The 19,960-nt window shown below is 58.5% G+C and overlaps 2 protein-coding genes across 3 annotated transcripts; both read left to right on the top strand.

Annotated features, from left to right (window-relative positions):
- The first annotated feature begins 4,182 nt into the window (after positions 1–4,182).
- On the top strand, positions 4,183–10,069 carry C12H9orf78 (chromosome 12 C9orf78 homolog). 2 transcript variants are annotated; one of them, XM_016196621.2, is made up of 9 exons: positions 4,183–4,319; positions 4,624–4,683; positions 5,536–5,587; positions 5,716–5,786; positions 6,549–6,626; positions 7,147–7,344; positions 8,070–8,206; positions 8,316–8,414; positions 9,725–10,069. In XM_016196621.2, exons 1-9 carry the CDS (start codon positions 4,237–4,239, stop codon positions 9,814–9,816), a joined length of 870 nt encoding a protein of 289 aa, XP_016052107.1. In that variant the 5' UTR covers positions 4,183–4,236; the 3' UTR covers positions 9,817–10,069. The 2 variants fall into 2 exon arrangements, with proteins under 2 accessions (XP_016052107.1, XP_016052108.1); XM_016196622.2 differs by having other exon boundaries at positions 4,195–4,314.
- Positions 10,070–11,313: 1,244 nt separating this feature from the next.
- TOR1A (torsin family 1 member A) lies at positions 11,314–18,148 on the top strand. Its single transcript, XM_087823029.1, has 5 exons — positions 11,314–11,494; positions 12,559–12,824; positions 14,708–14,883; positions 14,961–15,088; positions 17,573–18,148. Exons 1-5 carry the CDS (start codon positions 11,314–11,316, stop codon positions 17,821–17,823), a joined length of 1,002 nt encoding a protein of 333 aa, XP_087679155.1. The 3' UTR covers positions 17,824–18,148.
- The last annotated feature ends 1,812 nt before the right edge of the window (positions 18,149–19,960 follow it).

Genomic DNA, 19,960 nt, shown 5'->3' on the forward strand with positions numbered 1-19,960 from the left:
ATCTTACGTGACGGGAAAAAGCTGAGTGGTGGTCCCCAAACTGTGGGTGCTTAACATCCCGCACGCAGGCCCTGCAACTCGGGAAGCGCAGGCGTCGGCAGGCCCGCACCTCGCTGGCTCAGCCGCCCAAGCGGTTCTCGGGCTTTATCTTGGGGCCCAAGATAACCCTGAGCGGCGCCTCCTCAGGGCGGGAACCGGCCAGGCCTGGGCCCGCCCTCCCAGGGCTGAGATGCTATTTCCACGCCAGGAACCCGCTGCAGCCACTAGGGACCTTGTAATGCTAACGGTCCCGCCTTTGATTCCCCCACCGCGTTCACCCCGGAGCTGAGGGCCACGGCGGGACACAGCCAGCCCTGCGCTCGGCGCCTCGCTCTTGCCACCTGCGAGCCGCGTGTCTTTGGATAAATCACTGGACCCTCCGCAAGCAGGGCTGTGAGAGGACAGTGAGACGGGAGGGATTCACCACAGTGGCTCCTGGTCACGTGGACTTTCAGGGCCGCTCGGAGTTTGCATTTACCTTCACAGCAAGAATGCTCGAAAAATATTTAGCACCGTAGTTTGTGTTATTGGCCGTGTTTTATAGATCGGTGGCCATGCAAGTCCCACGGCCTGCCAGCCCGGCCAGGAAATGCACGGCGAGGACCGGACGCGACACCGGCAGGTGACTGAGGCGCTGGCTCTGAGTCTCCATGCTGCTTTCTAAGGCCCAAGCTCACCTCCTGGTGCTTTTGACATCAAAGTAAAGCCAGGAAACGGGACCCCAGGGAATGGGAAAATCCTTCAACAGCCTTCCTGTCCCCAGGCAGCCAGCAGGGCTGCTTCCGGCAGCTCGGTTCCCTTTCTCAGCACAGGCTGAGAAACTGATCCAGATGAAAGGCACTATAGAGACATGGCAGCCCGGCCGGCATGGCCCAGCGGCTGAGTGTCAGCCTATGAACCAGGAGGTCACAGTTCCATTCCCGGTCAGGGCACATGCCTGGGTTTCGGGCTCGATCCCCAATGGGGGGCGTGCAGGAGGCGGCCGATCAATGACTCTCTCTCATCATCGATGTTTCTCTCTCTCTCTCTTCCTCTCCCTTCCTCTCTCCGAAATCAATAAAAACATATTTTTTGAAATAAAATTAACAAATAAAGAGACATGACAAAATTGGATCCTGGGTTAATGGGATGAAGGGTATTAGTGGGACACGGACTACGTATTAGGTAATAATGTTTGCTGTGGGCTGAATTGTGCCCCCAAATTTATATGTTGAAGCCCTCACCCCCAGTAACCTCAGAATGTAAGCTTGTTTGGAGACAGAGTCTTTAAAGAGGTAATTAAGTTCAAATGAGGTCGTTAGAGGGGGCCTGAATCCAGTCTGACTTAAGAGGAGGAAATCCAGACACACGCGGAGGCACCGAGGACGCACACGGAGGAGGGGCCCCGTGAGGACACGGCAAGAAGGTGGCCAACTACAAGCCAGGGAGAGAGGCCTCAGCAGGAACCACATCTCTCAACACCTTGACCTTGGGCGTCCAGGCTCCAGGCCTGTGAGGAAACAGGCCTCTGCTGTTTACGTGTCGCCCAGCCCGGGTACCTTCCGGCACCCCGACAGTCACGTTTCTGAAGCTGGAAACTGTTTTCTGGTTGTCAGAATGTCCTTGGTCTTAGATGTTTCCCCTGAAATATTTAGAGGTAAAGAGCCATGGCGTCTGCAACGCGCCCTTAAATGGAGCAGCAATAATAGTGACGCTGAGAACAGGCGTGTACATGTATAGAGCGGCCTCAGCACAGCCACCGGGAGCGCCGGCCGCTGCTCCCGGGGTGAGGGAGCAGGAGGAAAGGCGGCAGGCTGGCAGGCCTGGCAAAGAGCCCGCCCGCGCCGCCAGACGAGGCTTTTAAGACGCCTGGCCCTGGGTAAGGGCGGGCACTCTTCCCTCCCAGGGGCCTGCACTGAGAGGGGAGAGTGCCTCCCCGGGGACGCGGCGGGCAGGGGTGCATCCGGGCGGCACCGGCTGATTCACCCCTTTCCTGAAGGTTCCAGATCCTCCCTCCTGCCAGCCAGGAGCCGAGTTCCTCGGGGCAGGAAGGGTTATGCTGCCAAGCCCTCCCCCGCACAAGGACACCCCTGACCCGGTCCTCACATCAGCCACCCCTCACCCCACACTCCCGCACCCCTCTGACCCTCAGAACGTGCACACTTTCCCTCCCTCCTGCCCCCCTTTTCCCCAGTAGACTTCCAAGCAACTCCATTTTCCCTAAACCCCCAACGCGTTCCTTCCTTTAACCCGGTCCTCTGACCCTCAAAGCGGAACTGTCACCTCCTCCTGCCTTGGCAAGTCCTGCTTCCCACGCAGCTCCGGCTGTCCTCCTGGGCCTTCCCCACCTTGCCCCCCGCCCCACCCCGCCCCGCCCGAATGGCCCCATGGACTGAACTGATGCTAACGGACCTCGTGAAACCCTCATAACCACCCTGGGGGTGGGCGTCGTCGGAAGCCAAAGCCATCCCCATCGCTAGAGGAGGAATACTGGAGGCTCAGAGAGGTAGAGCAACCGGCCGGAGGTCACACAGCCGCTCTGAGCCGTCCTGAGCCTGCTTGAGGAGTCCATCTGTCTCAGTCCAGGGGAGGAAATAACAATCTCAGAGGAGGCTGCTCCAGAGGAGAGGCAGGCCTTCCAGAAATGCCCCCCGGTTCGGGGTGATCTTCCAGGAGAGGGGACCGAAGGTGGCCTCCATCAGCTCTGTACTCCCCCCCCCCCCCCCAGGCAACCAGCTCAAGAACAGCAGCTGCAGCAAACATGTCCTGAGCTGCGACCAGCCAGGCCCTGTGCAGGGCATGCAGCAGAGGGGGGCCTGCGGGTCCCTGCCCCACCTCCCACCCTGCCAATCGGGGCATCTGCGCCTCCCGGGCCGTACCTGCGCCTCCCGGCCCGCACCTGCACCTCCCGGGCCCGCACCTGCACCTCCGGGCCCGCACCTGGCCTCCCGGGCCCGCACCTGGCCTCCCGGGCCCGCACCTGGCCTCCCGGGCCCGCACCCGCGCCTCCCGCCCCGGGCTCTCGTCCGCAGAAGGAACGGTGACGGGCAGCCCCCCGGGCTGTGGGGGGCGCCCCGCGAGCAGGTGCTCGGCCCAGAACCTGCCGCAGCGAGGCTCGCAGAGGGAGGGCGGCCCCGCTGCGAAAAGGGGACCTGCTGTTCCAGGGGCTCCTAGAAGCCCCCGAGCCACTACTGACGCATCTGTTTATTTCCCACGCGTGTGCGGATGCCCGGGCTCCGCATGAGCGGGATCCCCACGGCATCCCGGGGTGGAGGGCAAAGGGCACAGCGACAGCGCTGGTGACAAAGGACCAACACCGCCCCCCCCCAGGCCCGGGGAGGCGGCGCTGAGCCCCAGACCTGCCCAGCGGCGCAGAGCATCAGCGCGCCTCTGGGGCTCGAGCGGCTGCGGGTCCCGGTTCGCGGCAGCCGGGGCGGGGCTCGCACCCCCCGCCGCTCGTCGGCCCCTTTGTCCCTAAAGGGCAGGAGCACACGCCCGGGCCCGGATCCGGGGGCGGCACAAGGCAGCGCCCCGAGACGCCACCCGCGAGCTTTCGAGGCGGGATCGGGCCCCCGCAGGATAAAAGAGACGGCGGCCCCCGTCCCGGAGAAGCAGCGAGGCCCCGGGGGCTCAACGTGGGGCGACGGGACCCCAGAGGACCCCCACCCCTGGGCGCCGGCCGGAGGAGGGGGTCCCGGGCTCCGATCACCTGGCCGCGGCGTTCAGCGCCCTTGGCAGGGCCAGGCCCCGCCGATCGCGAGCAGCGCGGGGTCGCGGCGGCCCCGAGAGGCCCGGCCCCCGGAGCCGCCGCCGCAGCCTGACACTCACCTGCCGTCGCTCCAGCGCCGCCGCAGCCTGTCAGTCAAACGCGCCCTCCGCTGAGCGGCCCGGGGGCTGGGGGCCCGGCCTGCGCGCCCCGCCTCCTCCCCCTCGGCCGCCCAATCGGGAGAGGCCTGCGCCACGAACGGGGCGTGGCCACCGGGCAGCGCCAGACGGGCGGAGCCAGGTGGGCTGGGGGCGGGGCCAGGAGGGGGCGGGGCCCGGCCGAGCGGGCTCTCTGACGGCACAGCTGCGCGCCGGATGCTAGCCCTGGCCGCGGCGCGCAGGGCACTGCGGAACCGCGGGGGCGGGCCCTCTGACGCCACTGCTGTGCGCCGGAAGCAGACGAGACCTCGGCGCAGCGGGGCCGCGGCTGGACCCTCCGGGGCCGGCGTCGCCATGCCGGTCACCGGGAAGGCTTTCCGCCGGCGCCGGGCCGACTCGGAGTCAGACGAAGATGAGCAGAACTCAGAAGAGGTTCGGTGCGTCTGGAGCGGGGTTTCCACCGGGCAGGGAAAGGGAAGCTGGCTTGGGGGCTCGGCACGGGCCAGGCGCCTCCTTGACAACTGGTAACTGTGAGCCGGTGGTGGTGTCCCCTGTGCGTACGAAGAAATGGGGGCTTCTAGGGATGAGGCCGCGTAATTGGAAGCGGTGCCCCCGGGGTGGGCAGTGGGTCTGAGTCCCCGCGGGTCCCGGCGCCCGCAGACGGCTGGGAGGCTGCTGGAGCTGCTGTTTGGCTGCGAGTTCCGCGGAGGGCCTCTCAACCTGTCCATCGCCCTTTTTCAGATTAAAATTGGAAGAGACCCGAGAGGTGCAGAACTTGAGGAAGAGGCCCAACGGAGTGAGGTGGGTACCGTGGGTGGGCCCGGAGGAGGAGGTGGGGCTGGCACACGCCCCCGCCCTGGGCGCTGCCACAGAATCTCTCCTGGGACACAGCTTCCACTACCCCGAAAGAGGCCCAGCGTTCTTTGAAAACCAGAGGTCCTGGTTCTTTTTAACCAGGAGGTGCCCTGAGCCGTGTGGGTCCTTAGGCTTGCTCCAGAGGTGCAGAAACAGGTCACTAACTCGTGTGAAAGCACAGTGATAAGAGTTTGGAAAGTTTAGAAAAGTATAATCAAGCAAATAAACAGCACCCGTCATTCTCCTGTCCAGGGTAACCACTGTTGTTAACACATAATGCTCTTTCCTGTCTGTGTTCCTTCTCACTTTTGTAAAGAATAGTGAGAACTTTCATTCTGTGCTGTTTTCAGCTCATTGTGACACTGTGGACATTCACTCATGCTACCACAAGAATGTACTGTAATTCAACTAATTCCCTATTTGAGGACCTGTGGGTCATTTTTGTAAATGTTCATCAAATAAAGCTACAGTAGTATTTCCCTACACTTGTCTTTAGCTTCATTTTCCCTGAAGACAAAAATCCTGGAAATGAGATTTCCAAGCCAAGATAATGCCAAATGGCTTTATAGAAAAGTTTACCTCTTCACTCACACACACACACACACACACACCCCAGCATCTAGAGTGCTTGTTGAGCCCTGTTTTAGTCTTGTAGGCTTTTCCAGCTGCCTTTGGTGCCCACCCCTCAAATGTCACCCTGGCACTAATGTTTCAGTCTACAAACTTCCTGAACATTCTTCCTCATCTCTGAAATGTGCCATTCCTCTCTCCTTCCTTTTCCTTTTTCGTTTTTCTCAGTGCTGCAGCCCTGCTGGTGGGAGAGAAGGTACAAGAAGAGACCACTCTAGTGGTAAGTTGTGGGGTCATCCCCGGGCAGTGGGAAGATGTGGATACTCTTCAGCGGATGATTGTGTTTTCTTAAGAAAATTCATTGCCATTATATAGATGTTTCTTCTCAGCCATATTTGCTTTCTACAGGATGATCCCTTTCAGATGAAGACAGGAGGTATGGTGGACATGAAGAAACTGAAGGAAAGGGGCAAAGATAAGTAAGTGTAGGACACGCTGAGATACCAATTCACCTGCAGCCCCTGCCAGGGTCTGTGTGCCCCCAGAGACTTGGAGCCTGCAGCAGTAGCTTTAGTGGGACATTTCCAAGTATCCTTTGTGCTTTGTAAACTATATATAGTTTAAAAACAGAAAACATGCACGGCCAATGTGGCTCAGTGGTTGACCGTTGACCCAGGAACCAAGAGGTCACCGGTTTAATTCTTGATCAGGACACATGCCCCGGTTGCGGGTTTGATGCCCAGTAGGAGACTTACAGGAGGCGGCTGATCGATGATGTTTCGTTCTTACCGATGTTTCTGTGTCTCCCTTCCCCTTCCTCCCTCTTTCTACAATTCAATAAAAACATATTAAAAAATAAATTTAGAAAACAAAAATCTTAAAATTTAAAAAAAGAAAAAACCTCTTAAAAGTTAGCTTAGAGAAATGTGGGTATATCCTTTTGTAAAGGTTCATTGTTTACTGGAAGTTTTTTTTTCTTTTTAAAGAAAACATAACACAGTTATAAAAAATAATACATTCATACAGTACAAAAGTAAAAAATTAAAGTATCTGCTAATTCCCCAGAGGAAGCTCCAAAAGCCAACCATTTGCTTGCATATATGTATTTTATTTACATCATATTTTGCCCCACCTATAAAGAGGATGTTACACTTTGTTGCCATGTACTTTTTTTATTGGTGTAACATAAAACTCGGCCTCACTGGGGTGTGGCTTTAAGGGTCTGTTTCACTGCCCCCCAGGATCAGCGAAGAGGAAGACCTCCACCTGGGGACGTCGTTTTCTGCGGAAACCAACCGAAGGGATGAAGACGCCGACATGTAGGTGCCAGGCTGGCTGTGGCGACGGGGGCGGCTGCGGCGGGTCGGTCTGAGATCATCAGCCACGGGTGGCATTTCTAGAGTAGCAGAGTTGGTCCCCCTGGGCCCACCTCTCAGGCTTGAGAACTTTGAAAAAGTCCGATAAGTTCTCTAAAAGTGATTCTTGAGATTTCAGATTCTTTGACTGGTAGTATTTCCCCAAAACATCACAGGGCTAAACACTAGACAGCCCACTTTTTGTCTTGGCCAACAAGGCTGTTAAACAAACAACGACCATTCTGTCTTCAAAGACAGAAGGGTGGGGCAGAATCTCATTATATAGGGTGTGCTTTAAGTTGCAAATTTTACCTTGATGCAAAAACTCGAGTTATTTTTATTTTTCTCACCTCTCCATGGACTGATGAAAACTTCATCTTGGACCATCACCACTCTGTGGGCCAGTGTTGGGGACCACTAACTTAAAAGATGCCTATTGTGAGCTTCCTGCCCCTCCCTGAGGCCTGTGGGTTTCTTGTTTCAGGATGAAGTACATTGAGACAGAGCTGAAGAAGAGGAAAGGGATCGTGGAACATGAAGAACAGAAAGTAAAGCCCAAGAACGCAGAGGACTGTCTTTATGAGCTTCCCGAAAACATCCGCGTCTCCTCGGCAAAAAAGACGGAGGAGATGCTGTCCAACCAGATGCTGAGCGGCATCCCCGAGGTGGACCTGGGCATCGAGTACGTGTCCAACCACTGTCTCGCCTCTCTTGCCCCGGGGTGGAGGAGGAGCTCCCTGCTCTGCAGTTAGAAGTTCAGGGCACTGTTTCTTACCTGTCTCCTTGGAAACCCACATGAACTATGTTCTCTGGTGGGCTGAGATGGTTTTCCCTGGAGTTCCTCTGAAGAGTTGGGCAGAGTAGTTAGAGACACTTACAGGACCCTGGCTGCTGAAAGCCGGTGTTTGTTTTGATTTAGCCTTTGCTTCCAGCTCTTCAGCTGCTCCAGGAAGGCCCTTGTATTCCTCTGTTTTATTCCAACAGGACCGATGTTAAAGGCTTAGCCACCCCATGACCCTCAGAACCCCTTTCTACCACAAAACATCTGCTCTAAAGGGGACTGTCGGGGAGGAAGTACACTGTCAGAATCATCTTTGGCTATAGCAGAAAGTTGAGAGACCTCTGGGTTCTCACCGCTTGCTGACCTTTCTAGCTGAGCCTTAGTTAATTCTCTTCATTTCTGGAGGCTCAGTTTTCTCTTGATAGAAGGTAGTAAGTCCCGCATCTGCCACAGCTGTGAGACTCCAAGAGAATGTGACTGAAAGGGGTTGGTAAATGGTGCAGGGCTGTGGCCTGGGAAGGATGATTTTCTTATGCACTGGCCAGCTGCCAGCCTCGCCAGGCCCTTCCTTCTGAGGACCAGAGGTGTGTGATCTAATATGTGGCACGGCCCCTTTCTCCCCTTAGTGCTAAAATAAAAAATATCATTTCCACGGAGGATGCCAAGGCCCGCCTGCTGGCGGAGCAGCAGAACAAGAAGAAAGACAGCGAGACGTCCTTCGTGCCCACCAACATGGCAGTGAATTACGTGCAGCACAACCGATGTGAGCCTCTAGAAGCAGCCCCTCACCCTTTCCCAACCTGCCCCGCCCCATTGGTTTGAGGTCCCTGGGTTCCCGTGTTTGATGCATCTCCTGATCTCTTTTGGTCCAGTTTATCACGAGGAGCTCAATGCCCCCATACGGAGAAACAAAGAAGAGCCCAAAGCCCGTCCCTTGAGAGTGGGAGACACAGAGAAGCCAGAGCCTGATCGTGAGTACAACTGGGGCCTCAAGGCTGCCTGAAGTGGTCACATCATTCTGGGGCCCATGGAGGCAGGGTGGGAGTCGGCAGGGGTGGAGCTCGGGCTTCAGGGCCAGGGCATCTGGGTTTTAGTCCGTGCTCTGGGCCATGGCCTTGTGCCTTTCCCTTTGCAAACCTCAGTCTCCTCATCTATAAAATGGGAATAGTAATAAAACCTCCCACTTGGGGTTGCTCTGAGGATTCACTGGGCTATCAAATACTCAAAAAATTAGAAAATTTCAATAAACAAAAAGAAATGAAAATTTATTCATAATTTCATCACCCAAGGACAACCACTGTTAACATTTTTATGTATAACCTTTCAGACTTTTAAAATATTCATGCATAGGAAACACTGTATGTAACTTACCAGGATCTCACAGTGGTTTGCTCTCAGCAGCACGTAAATACATACTTTCTTTTTCAAATGCCATGTCCTGTGCCATTGGAAAGAGAGATGTACTGTAGTCCCACCGTTTCCCTTTGGTTGGGCGCCTGGGTGGTTTCCTGTTTTCTGTTTCAACACTGCTTTGGTGCCTATCTCGACTGCATCCACTGCATCGTGTCCTTAGGCTACACTCTGAGAAGTCACCAAATGGACCCCCAGTGGTGTGATGCTGATTTCTCCCTGCAGCAGCTGACAATGCCCCTTCCCACCTGCTACCCTGCACCCCCTGGCGTCACCCTTTTCATCAGCAATGGGATGATTCTAAGGAAATGCGGAATTTGTTGCAGCTTCTGAAAAGCGTCTGATTCTTCTTTCTTATCTGGGAAATTATTTTTTTAACATCTTGGTTTTGTAGTCTTTGATTTCCCAAGTGCTTTGTGTTAAACACATGGTAAGCAAGGACTTTGGAGTCACCAGACTTGGGTTCAACTCTCAGCCTAACTTGACTGTCCTGAGCAAGTCACCTAACCCTCTCCGAGCAGAGGTGGTAACGTGCCCGCTAGGATTGCCGTGATGGTCAAAGGAAGTCATGTCTAAAAGGGTTTAGCGCCGTGCCTGGTACATAGTCAGGCTCAAGGAAGCGTAGCTGCTACTGTCCAGCAAGTCGCTTGCTGGTGTCAGCATAGTTTGGCCGGCGCCCAGCTCCACCATGTGGACTCCACCATGTGTCTGTTAACATTCACTCAGTAACAGGTGCTTACTGAGGCCCTGCTGTTTCCGTTCACTAGGGCAGCCCTGGGGCTCCTGTGGCGAATGGGCCTTGCCCATGTGGACCCGAGGCCTGTCCCTGGCTTCCTGCACGGCAGACAGCTTTCCCCCTTTCCCTCCACAGGGTCCCCCCCTAACCGCAAGCGCCCCTCTAATGAGAAGGCCACCGATGACTATCACTATGAGAAGTTCAAGAAGATGAACAGACGGTACTGAGGGCGACGGGAGGGGAGGCCTGCGGGATGGGCTGAAAGTAGCCCTGTGCTTCACCCCTCACCCTGGGGGAGGCTCCTGGACAGACACCCGACCATTCCCAGCAGACAGTTCCCAGAACTGACTGTTAGCTGGCTGCTTACCTGCTGGGTTTTCAGGCTCTGAATTTGTAACCTTTTGAAACAAAACAATGTGTGGTTTTCTTATTGGGGGCAAACTATTCCTGCGAGCGTTATTAAATCCTGTTCGTAAATTGTTTGCCGTCTCTGAATGTGTGCCCGGCGCAGGAGGAAGGGCCGTGTGCAGGGCCCGCGGTGCCCTCGGAGTTGCGCTTCTGTTCTCTGTGATCTGTCTCCCCCGTGACCCGGGCTGGGTCAGAGATGTCCCTGCCCGCGGGCGGCAGGACCCAGGGCGGGATCAGGGGACACGGGTGTTTTCTGACTTCACAGAGTTACCCGTTTCTTCCCGTTGAGAAGGGGCGTCGCCTGCGTCTCCGCGTCGCCGTCTCAGTGCGAGGTGAGCCCCGCGCCGGGCCGTCCGCGTCTCAGGCCGCGGGCGGCGCGCTCAGAGCCCCGGCGGCGGCTCCGGGCGGAACTGACCAGCGCCGCGCTCCCCGCAGGACCGACGCGCTCCTGTCGCTGGTCCGGGGCGGCCCCGGGCCCCGCTTTGGAGGAGCCGAGGGCGCAGCGCCCGTCAGGGGCGGACCCGCCCCCCCCCCCGCCTCGGCTTCTCCCGTGGGACGGGCGTCTCCCGCCCGGCGGGCGCGAGGGGGGCGCGGGTCCGGGCGAACTCGAGTCCCGGGCGGTCAGGGGCGCGGACAGGCCCCAGAACACGCTTCTCCGCGTGAGGTGCGTGCCCGCCCCAAGCCCCGGGCCCGCGAACCGGGGGGCGGCACCGGGAAACCCCAAGAGTGGGGCGCCCGGCAGACCCGCCCAGTACCCCCGAGGCCGCCCGAGGCGTCAAACCACGGAGTCAGCAACAGCCGAGAGGAGCGGGAGCCGCGGCGGCCGGATGCGACGTGGGATCCCGGGTGAAGCCGGGCAAGGGCGAGGGCACCGCCCGGGCGAGTCTGTGCGTCCGCGGGCTCGCGTGCAGCAGCGCACAGCTGCTTCTAACGCAGGGGCGGTGTGCCCTCTGCACTGGCGCCTCCATTCTTCTGTAAATTAAACTGCTTTTAAAAAGGGGTGGCCCCGGCAGCTTCCGGCGCCCACCTCCCGGAAGCGGACAAGGGCTCTGCCCCTCACAAAGATGGCGGCGCGCTCATCGCGAAGAGGCCCACCCCTCACAAAGATGGAGTTGCTTGAGGCACGAAGGGGCCGCCCCTCACAAAGATGGAGTTGCTTGAGGCGCGAAGGGGCCGCCCCTCACAAAGATGGCGGCGCCGACGTCACGAAGAGGTCCGCCCCGTGCAAAGATGGCGGCGGTGAAAGGGAGGAACCGGAAGCGCGGTCCGGCGGGTGCGCCGAAGGCTCCAGGGCGCGCGGGCGGAGGGGTCCGGGCATGAAGCTGGGCCGGGCCGCGCTGGGCCTGCTGCTGCTGGCGCCGTGGGCGGTGCGCGCGGTGGAGCCCATCAGCCTGGGGCTGGCCCTGGCCGGCGTCCTCACCAGCTACATCTCCTACCCGCGCCTCTACTGCTACTTCGCCGAGTGCTGCGGCCAGAAGCGGAGCCTCAGCCGGGAAGGTGGGCGGCGCGGGCGGGGGCCGGGGCCGGGCCCGGGGCGCAGGGAGCCGGGGCCTGGCTCTTGGGCCCCGGGAGACGCCGGCCTTTGGTCGGACCCTCGGGGCGGGGCTGCAGGCTGGGCGGCTTCAGCAGAAACGCGGGCGGGCGCGGTCTGTGAGCTCCAGCAGACAGTCCTGCGGCTTCCTGGCCGGAGACGGGACCGTGGCGACTCTTCCTTCCCGCGCCGACCCGGGAGGAGCAGAAATGGGGCCCGGGGTGCGCGCTGGGGGCGGGGGGGCGCGGTCCGGCTCGGGCTGTGGAATGGGCGGCACCAGCAGAGGGAGCCTCCTGGGCCCACCTGCCATGCCCCCTCCCCCAGCGCACCTGCCATCCTGGGCCCACCTGCCACCCCCCCTCCCTGGGCCCACCTGCCACCCCCCCCCTCCCTGGGCCCACCTGCCATCCCCCCCTCCCTGGGCCCACCTGCCACCCCCCCCCTCCCTGGGCCCACCTGCCATCCCCCCCTCCCTGGGCCCACCTGCCATGCCCCCCTCCCTGGGCCCACCTGCCATCCCCCCCTCCCTGGGCCCACCTGCCATGCCCCCCTCCCTGGGCCCACCTGCCATCCCCCCCTCCCTGGGCCCACCTGCCATGCCCCCCTCCCTGGGCCCACCTGCCATCCCCCCCTCCCTGGGCCCACCTGCCATGCCCCCCTCCCTGGGCCCACCTGCCATGCCCCCTCCCCCAGAGCACCTGCCATCCTGGGCCCACCTGCCATCCCCCCCCCTCCCTGGGCCCACCTGCCATGCCCCCTCCCCCCAGCGCACCTGCCATCCTGGGCCCACCTGCCATCCCCCCCTCCCCGGGCCCACCTGTCTCCCTGGGCCCACCTGCCTCCCCGGGCCCACCTGCCATCCGGGGCCCACCTGCCACCCTGGGCCAGGTGTTTACATACCTCTGCACTTCCCAAGGCGTTTGAAGAGCTTAGCTGGCTTTGCTGGCTTCCACGTGAGCCTGTGGACTAGGCTACGCTTTGCCTGCGGCGTGCCCCTGGCCGCCTCCCTGACCGGCTCTGTTTTCCCCAGTGCTGGAGAAGGATCTGGACAGCAAGCTCTTTGGACAGCATCTTGCAAAGCGAGTCATCTTAAACGCCTTGTCTGGCTTCATAAGCAACCCGAAGCCCAAGAAACCGCTCACCCTCTCCCTACACGGGTGGACCGGCACCGGCAAAAATTTTGCCAGCAAGATCATCGCGGAGAATATCTACGAGGGTGGTCTGAACAGCCACTATGTGCACCTGTTTGTGGCCACGCTGCACTTTCCACACGCCTCCAACATCACGCTGTATAAGGCAAGCGCAGGAGTTCGCGATCCTTCCTGGGTGGTGCTCGGCTTGGGGTTTCTTGGTTGTGGGGTGGGATTTGGGAATTGCTTGATAAAGTGAGCCCTGAAAACGGCCACGGGCAGAAGTTACACAGGATTTTTGATGCACGGAGCAGTTACACTGTCAAACTTGGTTGTTTCCAAAACCAGGCCCAGTGCAGTGCTCATTTTAGTAAGTGGGTCATGGGAGTTTAAAGATGGACATGTTCAAATCCAACTTAAAGATCATCAAGTCAAACTCATTTTGTAAAAGAGGAAGTGTGTCTAGAGAGGCCTAAGTTTGCTTAACTGTAGTGCGGAAAACTGCATTTACTGTTTTGTGTCACTGCTTAACAGCTTGGGCTTTGGTGGCAGACACACCTGGGGCCCTGACTCTCACACCTACCAGCTGCATCAAAAGTTGCCTGACTGCTCTGAGACTTGGGTTCTTCATCTGTAAAATGGGGTGATGAAAATTCATGGTACCTGGCACATGAGTGTTCAAATAAGTGTTAACTGTCACTTTTTTAAATCTGTGTAACAGACCTGCAAGGTGGCAAGACACTCAGCATTTAGCCCTCCCCCGTGTAAACACATTCTCTTTTGCTTGACTGAACATGGTTTCCAGGATGTGGCGAGTTGGTCACCCTAGTTAGCATTCAGGCTCCACTACTTCTTAGCTGTGTGACTTTGGGCAAGTTACTTAACCTCTCTGTTTCTTAGTTTTCTCAGCTGTGAACTAGGGAATGCAGTAGTATTCTATTGTGCACAACTTTGATGGGTTTTGGGGAGGTCACAATAAAATGTCATGTGAACAGTGCTTTGAACAGTGGCTGACCTGTAGTGGGTTCTCTGTTAGTGCCTGAAAACTGGGGTAGCAGAGTGGGGAACCTTGGCAGCTGGAGCCACGCAGATCTGAGCAAGTCCTTGTCTGAACAGTGGCTAGCTCTGGGGCCGTGCTCTCCTGGTTCCCCCTCTGAGGCTCCGTGGGCCTGGAATTATTGCTGGGGTCAGATAAGCACCGTGCAACATTGTAACCGGGGGCAAGCACTGTGCAACATTGTAACCGGGGTTGGGGCAGCCAGGCGCCTACATTGTAACTTCCGGGGTCTCCTCAGAAGCAGCGTGGGGGGCGGATCTAGAAAAGCCCCCAAGCTCCAATTTCTGATTCCAAGGCCTTTCCTCCTCCTCATCTTGAGAGCTTAGTATTTATTCTAAGTACCTGAACATGTTCTTAGGGACTTTTTCTGTTTAAGCAGCACCTTCGGGCAGCCTTCCAGAAACTCGAGTGACTCGTGCCAAAGCGAGTTCTCTCAGCTCCATCGCCTCACTTAAGCAGGTGTCTTACTTCCCCCATCGGAAAGTTAGCACCGGCTCAGGGCTGCTCTAAGGACTGAAGGGCAGAATCGTCTCTTGGTCTCTGCTCTCTTTCTGGAGGGCTGGTATACACAGGAAATGTGTCGACGTTGCCATTTTAATGGCAAAGGACCAGCAACTAACTCAGTGCGGCAGCCTTGGGGTGGCATCTCACAGCCCGGGAATTGCCTATAATCTAGGTGGGGGGCTTTGGAATCGAGCAGGGTGGGGTTCAGATCCCAGTAATTTTATAGTCTTGGGCAAGTTGATTAAGCACTCTCTGCCTCAGTTTTCTCCTCTGTAAAATGGGTGACAGTGGGATTGTGGAAAGGAAAAAGAGCTGGTGAGTGTAAGGTTCTTAGCACAGAGGCGCGAGCACGGTGAGCGCTGGGTAAATGCAGCCGCTTAGAGGCAGTTGTGGTGTTGATAGTGCTCGGGTTGGGTGTGAGAATTACGCTTGCTGAGAACTTTGTATTTATTGTGTGTGTGCCTCCCCCCCCCCGCCCCCGCATTCAGGATCAGCTACAGCTGTGGGTCCGCGGCAACGTGAGTGCCTGCGCCAGGTCCATCTTCATATTTGATGAGATGGACAAGATGCACGCGGGCCTCATAGACGCCATCAAGCCCTTCCTGGACTATTACGACCACGTGGATGGCGTCTCCTATCAGAAAGCCATCTTCATATTCCTCAGGTACGTGCGGGACGAGACAGGACCAAAGAGCTCGGGGCCTGGCCTGTGGGCCCTCACTCACTGCCCTGACCTTGCAGCAATGCCGGGGCCGAGAGGATCACCGAGGTGGCTTTAGATTTCTGGAGAAGCGGGAGGCAGAGGGAGGACATCAAGCTCAGAGACATAGAGCACGCCTTGTCAGCTTCGGCCTTCAACAACAAGAACAGTAAGTCCAGGGGCCACCCCAAGTGTCGATCCCGCACCCCCACCCCCACCGCCACCCCTGGAGCTGGCCGGGCCGCACGTGCTCAGGGCCTCGCAGAGCCTTCCTGAGCGGAGTCTGCGTCGGAAGGGGGGACACTGGATCGTGGAGCCCTGAACCTGAGCTTGGGTTTTCCTCAGCTCCGTTGTTTCCTTAGTAGAGGAAAGCAGGCGGTGAGAGGATGGCTGCCACGGGCGCCTCCGGAGGAGATGGCTCATTAGGGCCCCTTCTTTCCTTGCGTCGCCCTAGAGCTCTGAGGTTCTGTGCCGGGGACTAACTGCCAAACAGTGGCGGGCGGGGCCGGTGTCCTGCGCTGAGCACGGCGCAGAGCCCTCTACCTGCATCTCTCCTGTCATCCTCACAGGAACCTCATGGGGTGGAAGCTGTTTATTATGGTCCCATGTCACAGATGAGGAAGCTGGGGGCTCAGGGTGGTGGAGGGGTGGTGAGGTGTCGGGTTAGGGTGCCTTTTGCAGGCAGAAACAATAAGGTTTCCTAAAGGACTGTGGATAGAAATGAGAGAGACGAACCCAGGATCTGGCTTAGCATTTGGAAGGGTGGCACTGCTATTCAGGCGGACAGACTACGGAGCCTCAGGTTTGTGGGGAAGATGGGCGAGTTCATGAGTGGTGACACGGTGGCAGCGTCCAGGCAGAGATGAGGAGCCGACGGCTGGATTTCGGGGGGAGCTTCAGGGGATACAAATGGGGAGGGTCCGTGGATGGTCTCTGAAGCCGTGAGACTGTCCGAGCTCACCTGTTCCCAGCACGCTCGTCCTGGGGCTTTGTGGGGGCTGTTCCTTGTTCAGACTCTGCCTGGAGGTCGCCTCAGCCAGGCCTTGCCCGACCGCCTCCTGCTCTCCTCGCAGCCGCTCACCCCTGGCGTCATCTGAACTTGGCTCTTGACTGGCTTGCTGGGGCTGCTCCGCTGTGAGCCGCAGGAGGCCTTGTCTGCCCAGCCCTGTCCTTTGTTCCCAGGGCCTGAGTCTGCCTGGCCCAGAGTAGGCCTGGGGAGGGGAGCGAGGATTGTCCCATCACTGCTTGGGGGTCAGTGTTCCTTCCCTGGACCTCAGGCTCCACCCCGCTTTGGCAGCCAGGTGTGTGTTGAGCACCAGTTGTGTGCAAAGCGCGGTTGGCAAAGAAAAGCTCGACCCCCTGCTGTGAAGTTGGGGTTTGCGAGGAGTATGTATAAGGTCCACTCACACAGACCCCTTCCAGCCACAGCCTGAGTGTGTGTTGATGAGCTGGCTCTTGGGGAGCCCCGGAGGGCGGCGCTGGTCTCCAGGGGAGCTGCCCCGGATGAGAGGGGGCAGAGGGCTGGAGGCCGGCGGTCAGCCCCTGTAGCGAAGCCTCCATACAGCTGCAGAGGATGGGGCTTGGGGAGCTCCCGGGTCGGGACAGGCAGAGGTACTGGGGTTACAGAGTGCTCCCCGGTACTTCCAGTGTCCACATGGCAGCGCAGTCATCACCACCTACGGACTGTATGTCTGAGTCTCTTCCCTCTGGCTGTTCCTCAGTTACGTCATCTTGTGATAAACGGGTGATTTAGTAAGTTAAAGGTCTCTGGGTCCTGTGAGCTGCTCTAGCAAATCGGTCAAACCCGAGGAGGGGGTCACAGGAGCCTCCATGGTCACTCAGTTCATGTGACGCCTGGACTTGCAGCTGGCGGAAGTGGGGGTGCCAAGCCTTCCGTTGTGGGATCTAATGCCGGCCCCAGGTAGACTGTGTCAGCAGGGACTTGAGTTGTAGGACACCAGCTGGTGTGGGGGAGTCGCTTGGTGTGAAAAGCCCCTCACGTCAGAACTCGGGTCCGATCCGGAGCAGGATGGAGGCCAGAGGAGAGTAGCAGAGCGGGAGGGGCGTCCAGTGGGCACTGTGGCGTCTCAGGACGGAGCGGGGGCTGGGTCCAGAGGCCCGGAGGCTGGGAGGGGGCATGACTGGGTGGATGCAGAGCCACCCTGAGCCCGGGGACGTCAGGCGTTCTCACTCAGAGGGTCCTGACTTGTGGACCCCAAATGCTCTGTCCGGGATGGACGTGCGGGGCAGTGGCCCTGGTTCCAACCCTGTTGCTGGTCCAGCTTCTGAAACTGGTGAGTCGAGTTTCCAGGGTGAAGGAGCGTCTGCTCGCTCCCCGGGACTCCTCACCGCTCCTTCTTCCAGCCTGTGCATCGCTCCTTCCCTCTCCGCCTCTGCTTGGTGCAGCCCTAGGCACTAGGGGGTGGTGGCCTCTGTCCCAGTTCAGATCCCCGAGTGACCTTGAAAGGTAGCCCCTGAGCCATGTCACGAGGTTCACCCCTCCCACGGTCACAGCACCTGCCCTTTGCTTTTGTAGCTGTCAGGTCACACCTCCTGCCTCACTGGGTGGGAGCTTCGGGGCAGGCGGGCCTCCGCCTCCAGCCTGGACAGGGTGGGGGGCGGGGGCATGGCTGACACCCCCTTCCCCTCGCAGGCGGCTTCTGGCACAGCAGCCTGATCGACCGAAACCTCATCGACTACTTTGTCCCGTTCCTCCCGCTGGAGTACAAACACCTGAAAATGTGCATCCGTGTGGAGATGCGGGCCCGCGGCTACGACGTGGACGAGGGCCTCGTCACCAGGGTGGCCGACGAGATGACCTTCTTCCCCCGAGAGGAGAGGGTCTTCTCGGACAAGGGCTGCAAAACCGTGTTCACCAAGTTGGACTATTACTATGACGACTGACGGCCGGGAGCCTGCCGCTGGGAAGCTGTGGGACCGTCCTGCCTCCCGGGATTCTGTCCCCAGGCCAGCATCTCCGGGCCTCGGGCTCATCCGGCGCAGCCTCAGGCCGTCTCCTCACTGGTGGTGGCCTCGGAGCAGCCCCGGCGCCTTCAGGAAGGAGGTGGCCTCCCTCGGCCCACTCGGATCAGGGCTCATGATTTTTTAAAAATCATGTTTTAAAGTCAAGCATTTCTGTTTTCAAGGAAAGATGAAAAAATTTTACTGAAAATGTGAAATTTTACTTAAAATGGTTTTTAACATTCCGAGAAACTTTTCAGACTCTCAATGCTGGCTTTGTGTGGTTTTTCAAGTCCCTGTCATTGTCACACACACCGTGATGTCTTTGCTGCAAAGAGCCCCGAGTCCTCGGCACGTGTCCGCAGGTGGGGACCGAGGCTGAGCGGTGCCCAGGCCCGTCACAGGCAGCCATCGCGAGGGGCAGCGCAGTGTTCAGACGACAGGACGCGGGCAGAAGAAGACACAGGCACGTCACAGAGGAGCCTGCAGTGTCCTTCCCAGGAGTCTTCCTCGTAGCCCTGCGACACTTGTCAGTTTCCCTGAAGGAAAGTTCCGGCTCATCGTGGGCCAGCTGGTGAGCTGGCCGAGAAGACCCCCTGCCTCCGATTCCCCAGGGAGCCGCGTACTCGGGCAGGTTTTGCCATATTTTTAAAAACCTTATTTATTACTACTTCCTGTGTTTAATTAGAACTCCCAATATCTCCTGGGAGAGCTTAGCTGCCCCCCCCCACCCGAGGATGCTGAGGACAGTTTTTTACTCATGCCAGCAGCTACCATCTTACCATAAAACTAGTTTCTGATTCATTGTCGAAGGAGAAAATCCCCTCCCCGTAGCCTTACCTGGTTAAGCTATGAATGAAGCCCTGGCAGGAGCAGGCCAGGCCAAGTCACACGGAGTCCAACGCAGAGACCAAGGATCCCGGGACCGCGCGGCTCCTCGCCCAGCTTGGGGTGTTGCACACCGTGGTGGGGCTCATGGGGCTCAGTCTGGAGGTGCCAGGCAGGAGGGTGGAGCACTGCAGACTAAACTTACCTTGTTGTGAACTCTCCAGGACACCCACAAACAGGCGGGGCTCCTGGGGTGTGAGTGCCAGAGCCGTGCTCACGGGGACAGGTCTCAGCAGGCACAGGTGGGTCAACAGCCTGGCTGCTGGGCTGGCATAGGCCCCCGTGGCCGCAGGGCTGCTAGGCCTGGACACAGGCTCCTTCGGCGCCGGGCCCCCCAGGGCAGCTCTCCATGGTGCTGAGTTCTTGACGTTGAGCCTGGGCTGGGCTGTTGTCAGGGCTCCTGCCGGGCTGCGGGCTCCATCCCCAGTAGGGGGCGAGCAGGAGGCGGCCGATCGGTGACTCTCATTGGTGTTTCTATGTCTCTCTCCCTTCCTCTCTCTCCGAAATCAATACAAATATATTAACAAAAAAAACATTTAAAGAAATGAGGGGAGTGGGGGCAGTGATGGTGGAGGTGTGAACTCCCCGGAAAGCCCGCCAGCTCCTCCACTGCCTCGCTGATGGGTGAGGCCAGGCGGGGACTGAGCTGAGGTCTGGGTAACAGCTAGGATTTCACCGCCGGTCCTGGGCGGGAAGACCTGGCCGTGTTTCCTGCTCTGCCGCCGGCCTTGCTCAGCCGAATGCCTGCAGTCCCGTTTCCCCAAGTCTCGGTCCCCTTCCTCCGGTCATCTGAGAGTGCATTAGAAGTCCAGCTCTTTCTGATACTATCTCCACCCGAGAAAATACGACGGGAGCACAGCCCACCATCTAACCCAGTTTGACTTTGTACCTGGGACATCAGCCTCTAAGGTGCGACGCACGCAGACCGCCACCCGGCACGTCCCGGGCACAGAGCCCAGCATCTGAGTTATGGAAGAGCCTTTATTCCAAGCTCAAACTTCCCAGCTACCAAATACACAAACTAGGGAAAAAGTTGCAGACGGCATCTCACATGACAAAATTCTGGCTTTATTATTTCATATTCATCAGGTCAATTCAAGCTCCGTCTACATCTCGTCCCCGAGCTGGGGAGTGGGGGGCGAGGGGGCTGGGCCATGGCCAACCGAGGCGTTTTCAAGTTACAGATCGTTCA

This window comes from Miniopterus natalensis, chromosome 12 (assembly GCF_054644295.1).
Source record: "Miniopterus natalensis isolate mMinNat1 chromosome 12, mMinNat1.hap1, whole genome shotgun sequence".
Classification (NCBI taxonomy): Eukaryota; Metazoa; Chordata; class Mammalia; order Chiroptera; family Miniopteridae; genus Miniopterus; species Miniopterus natalensis.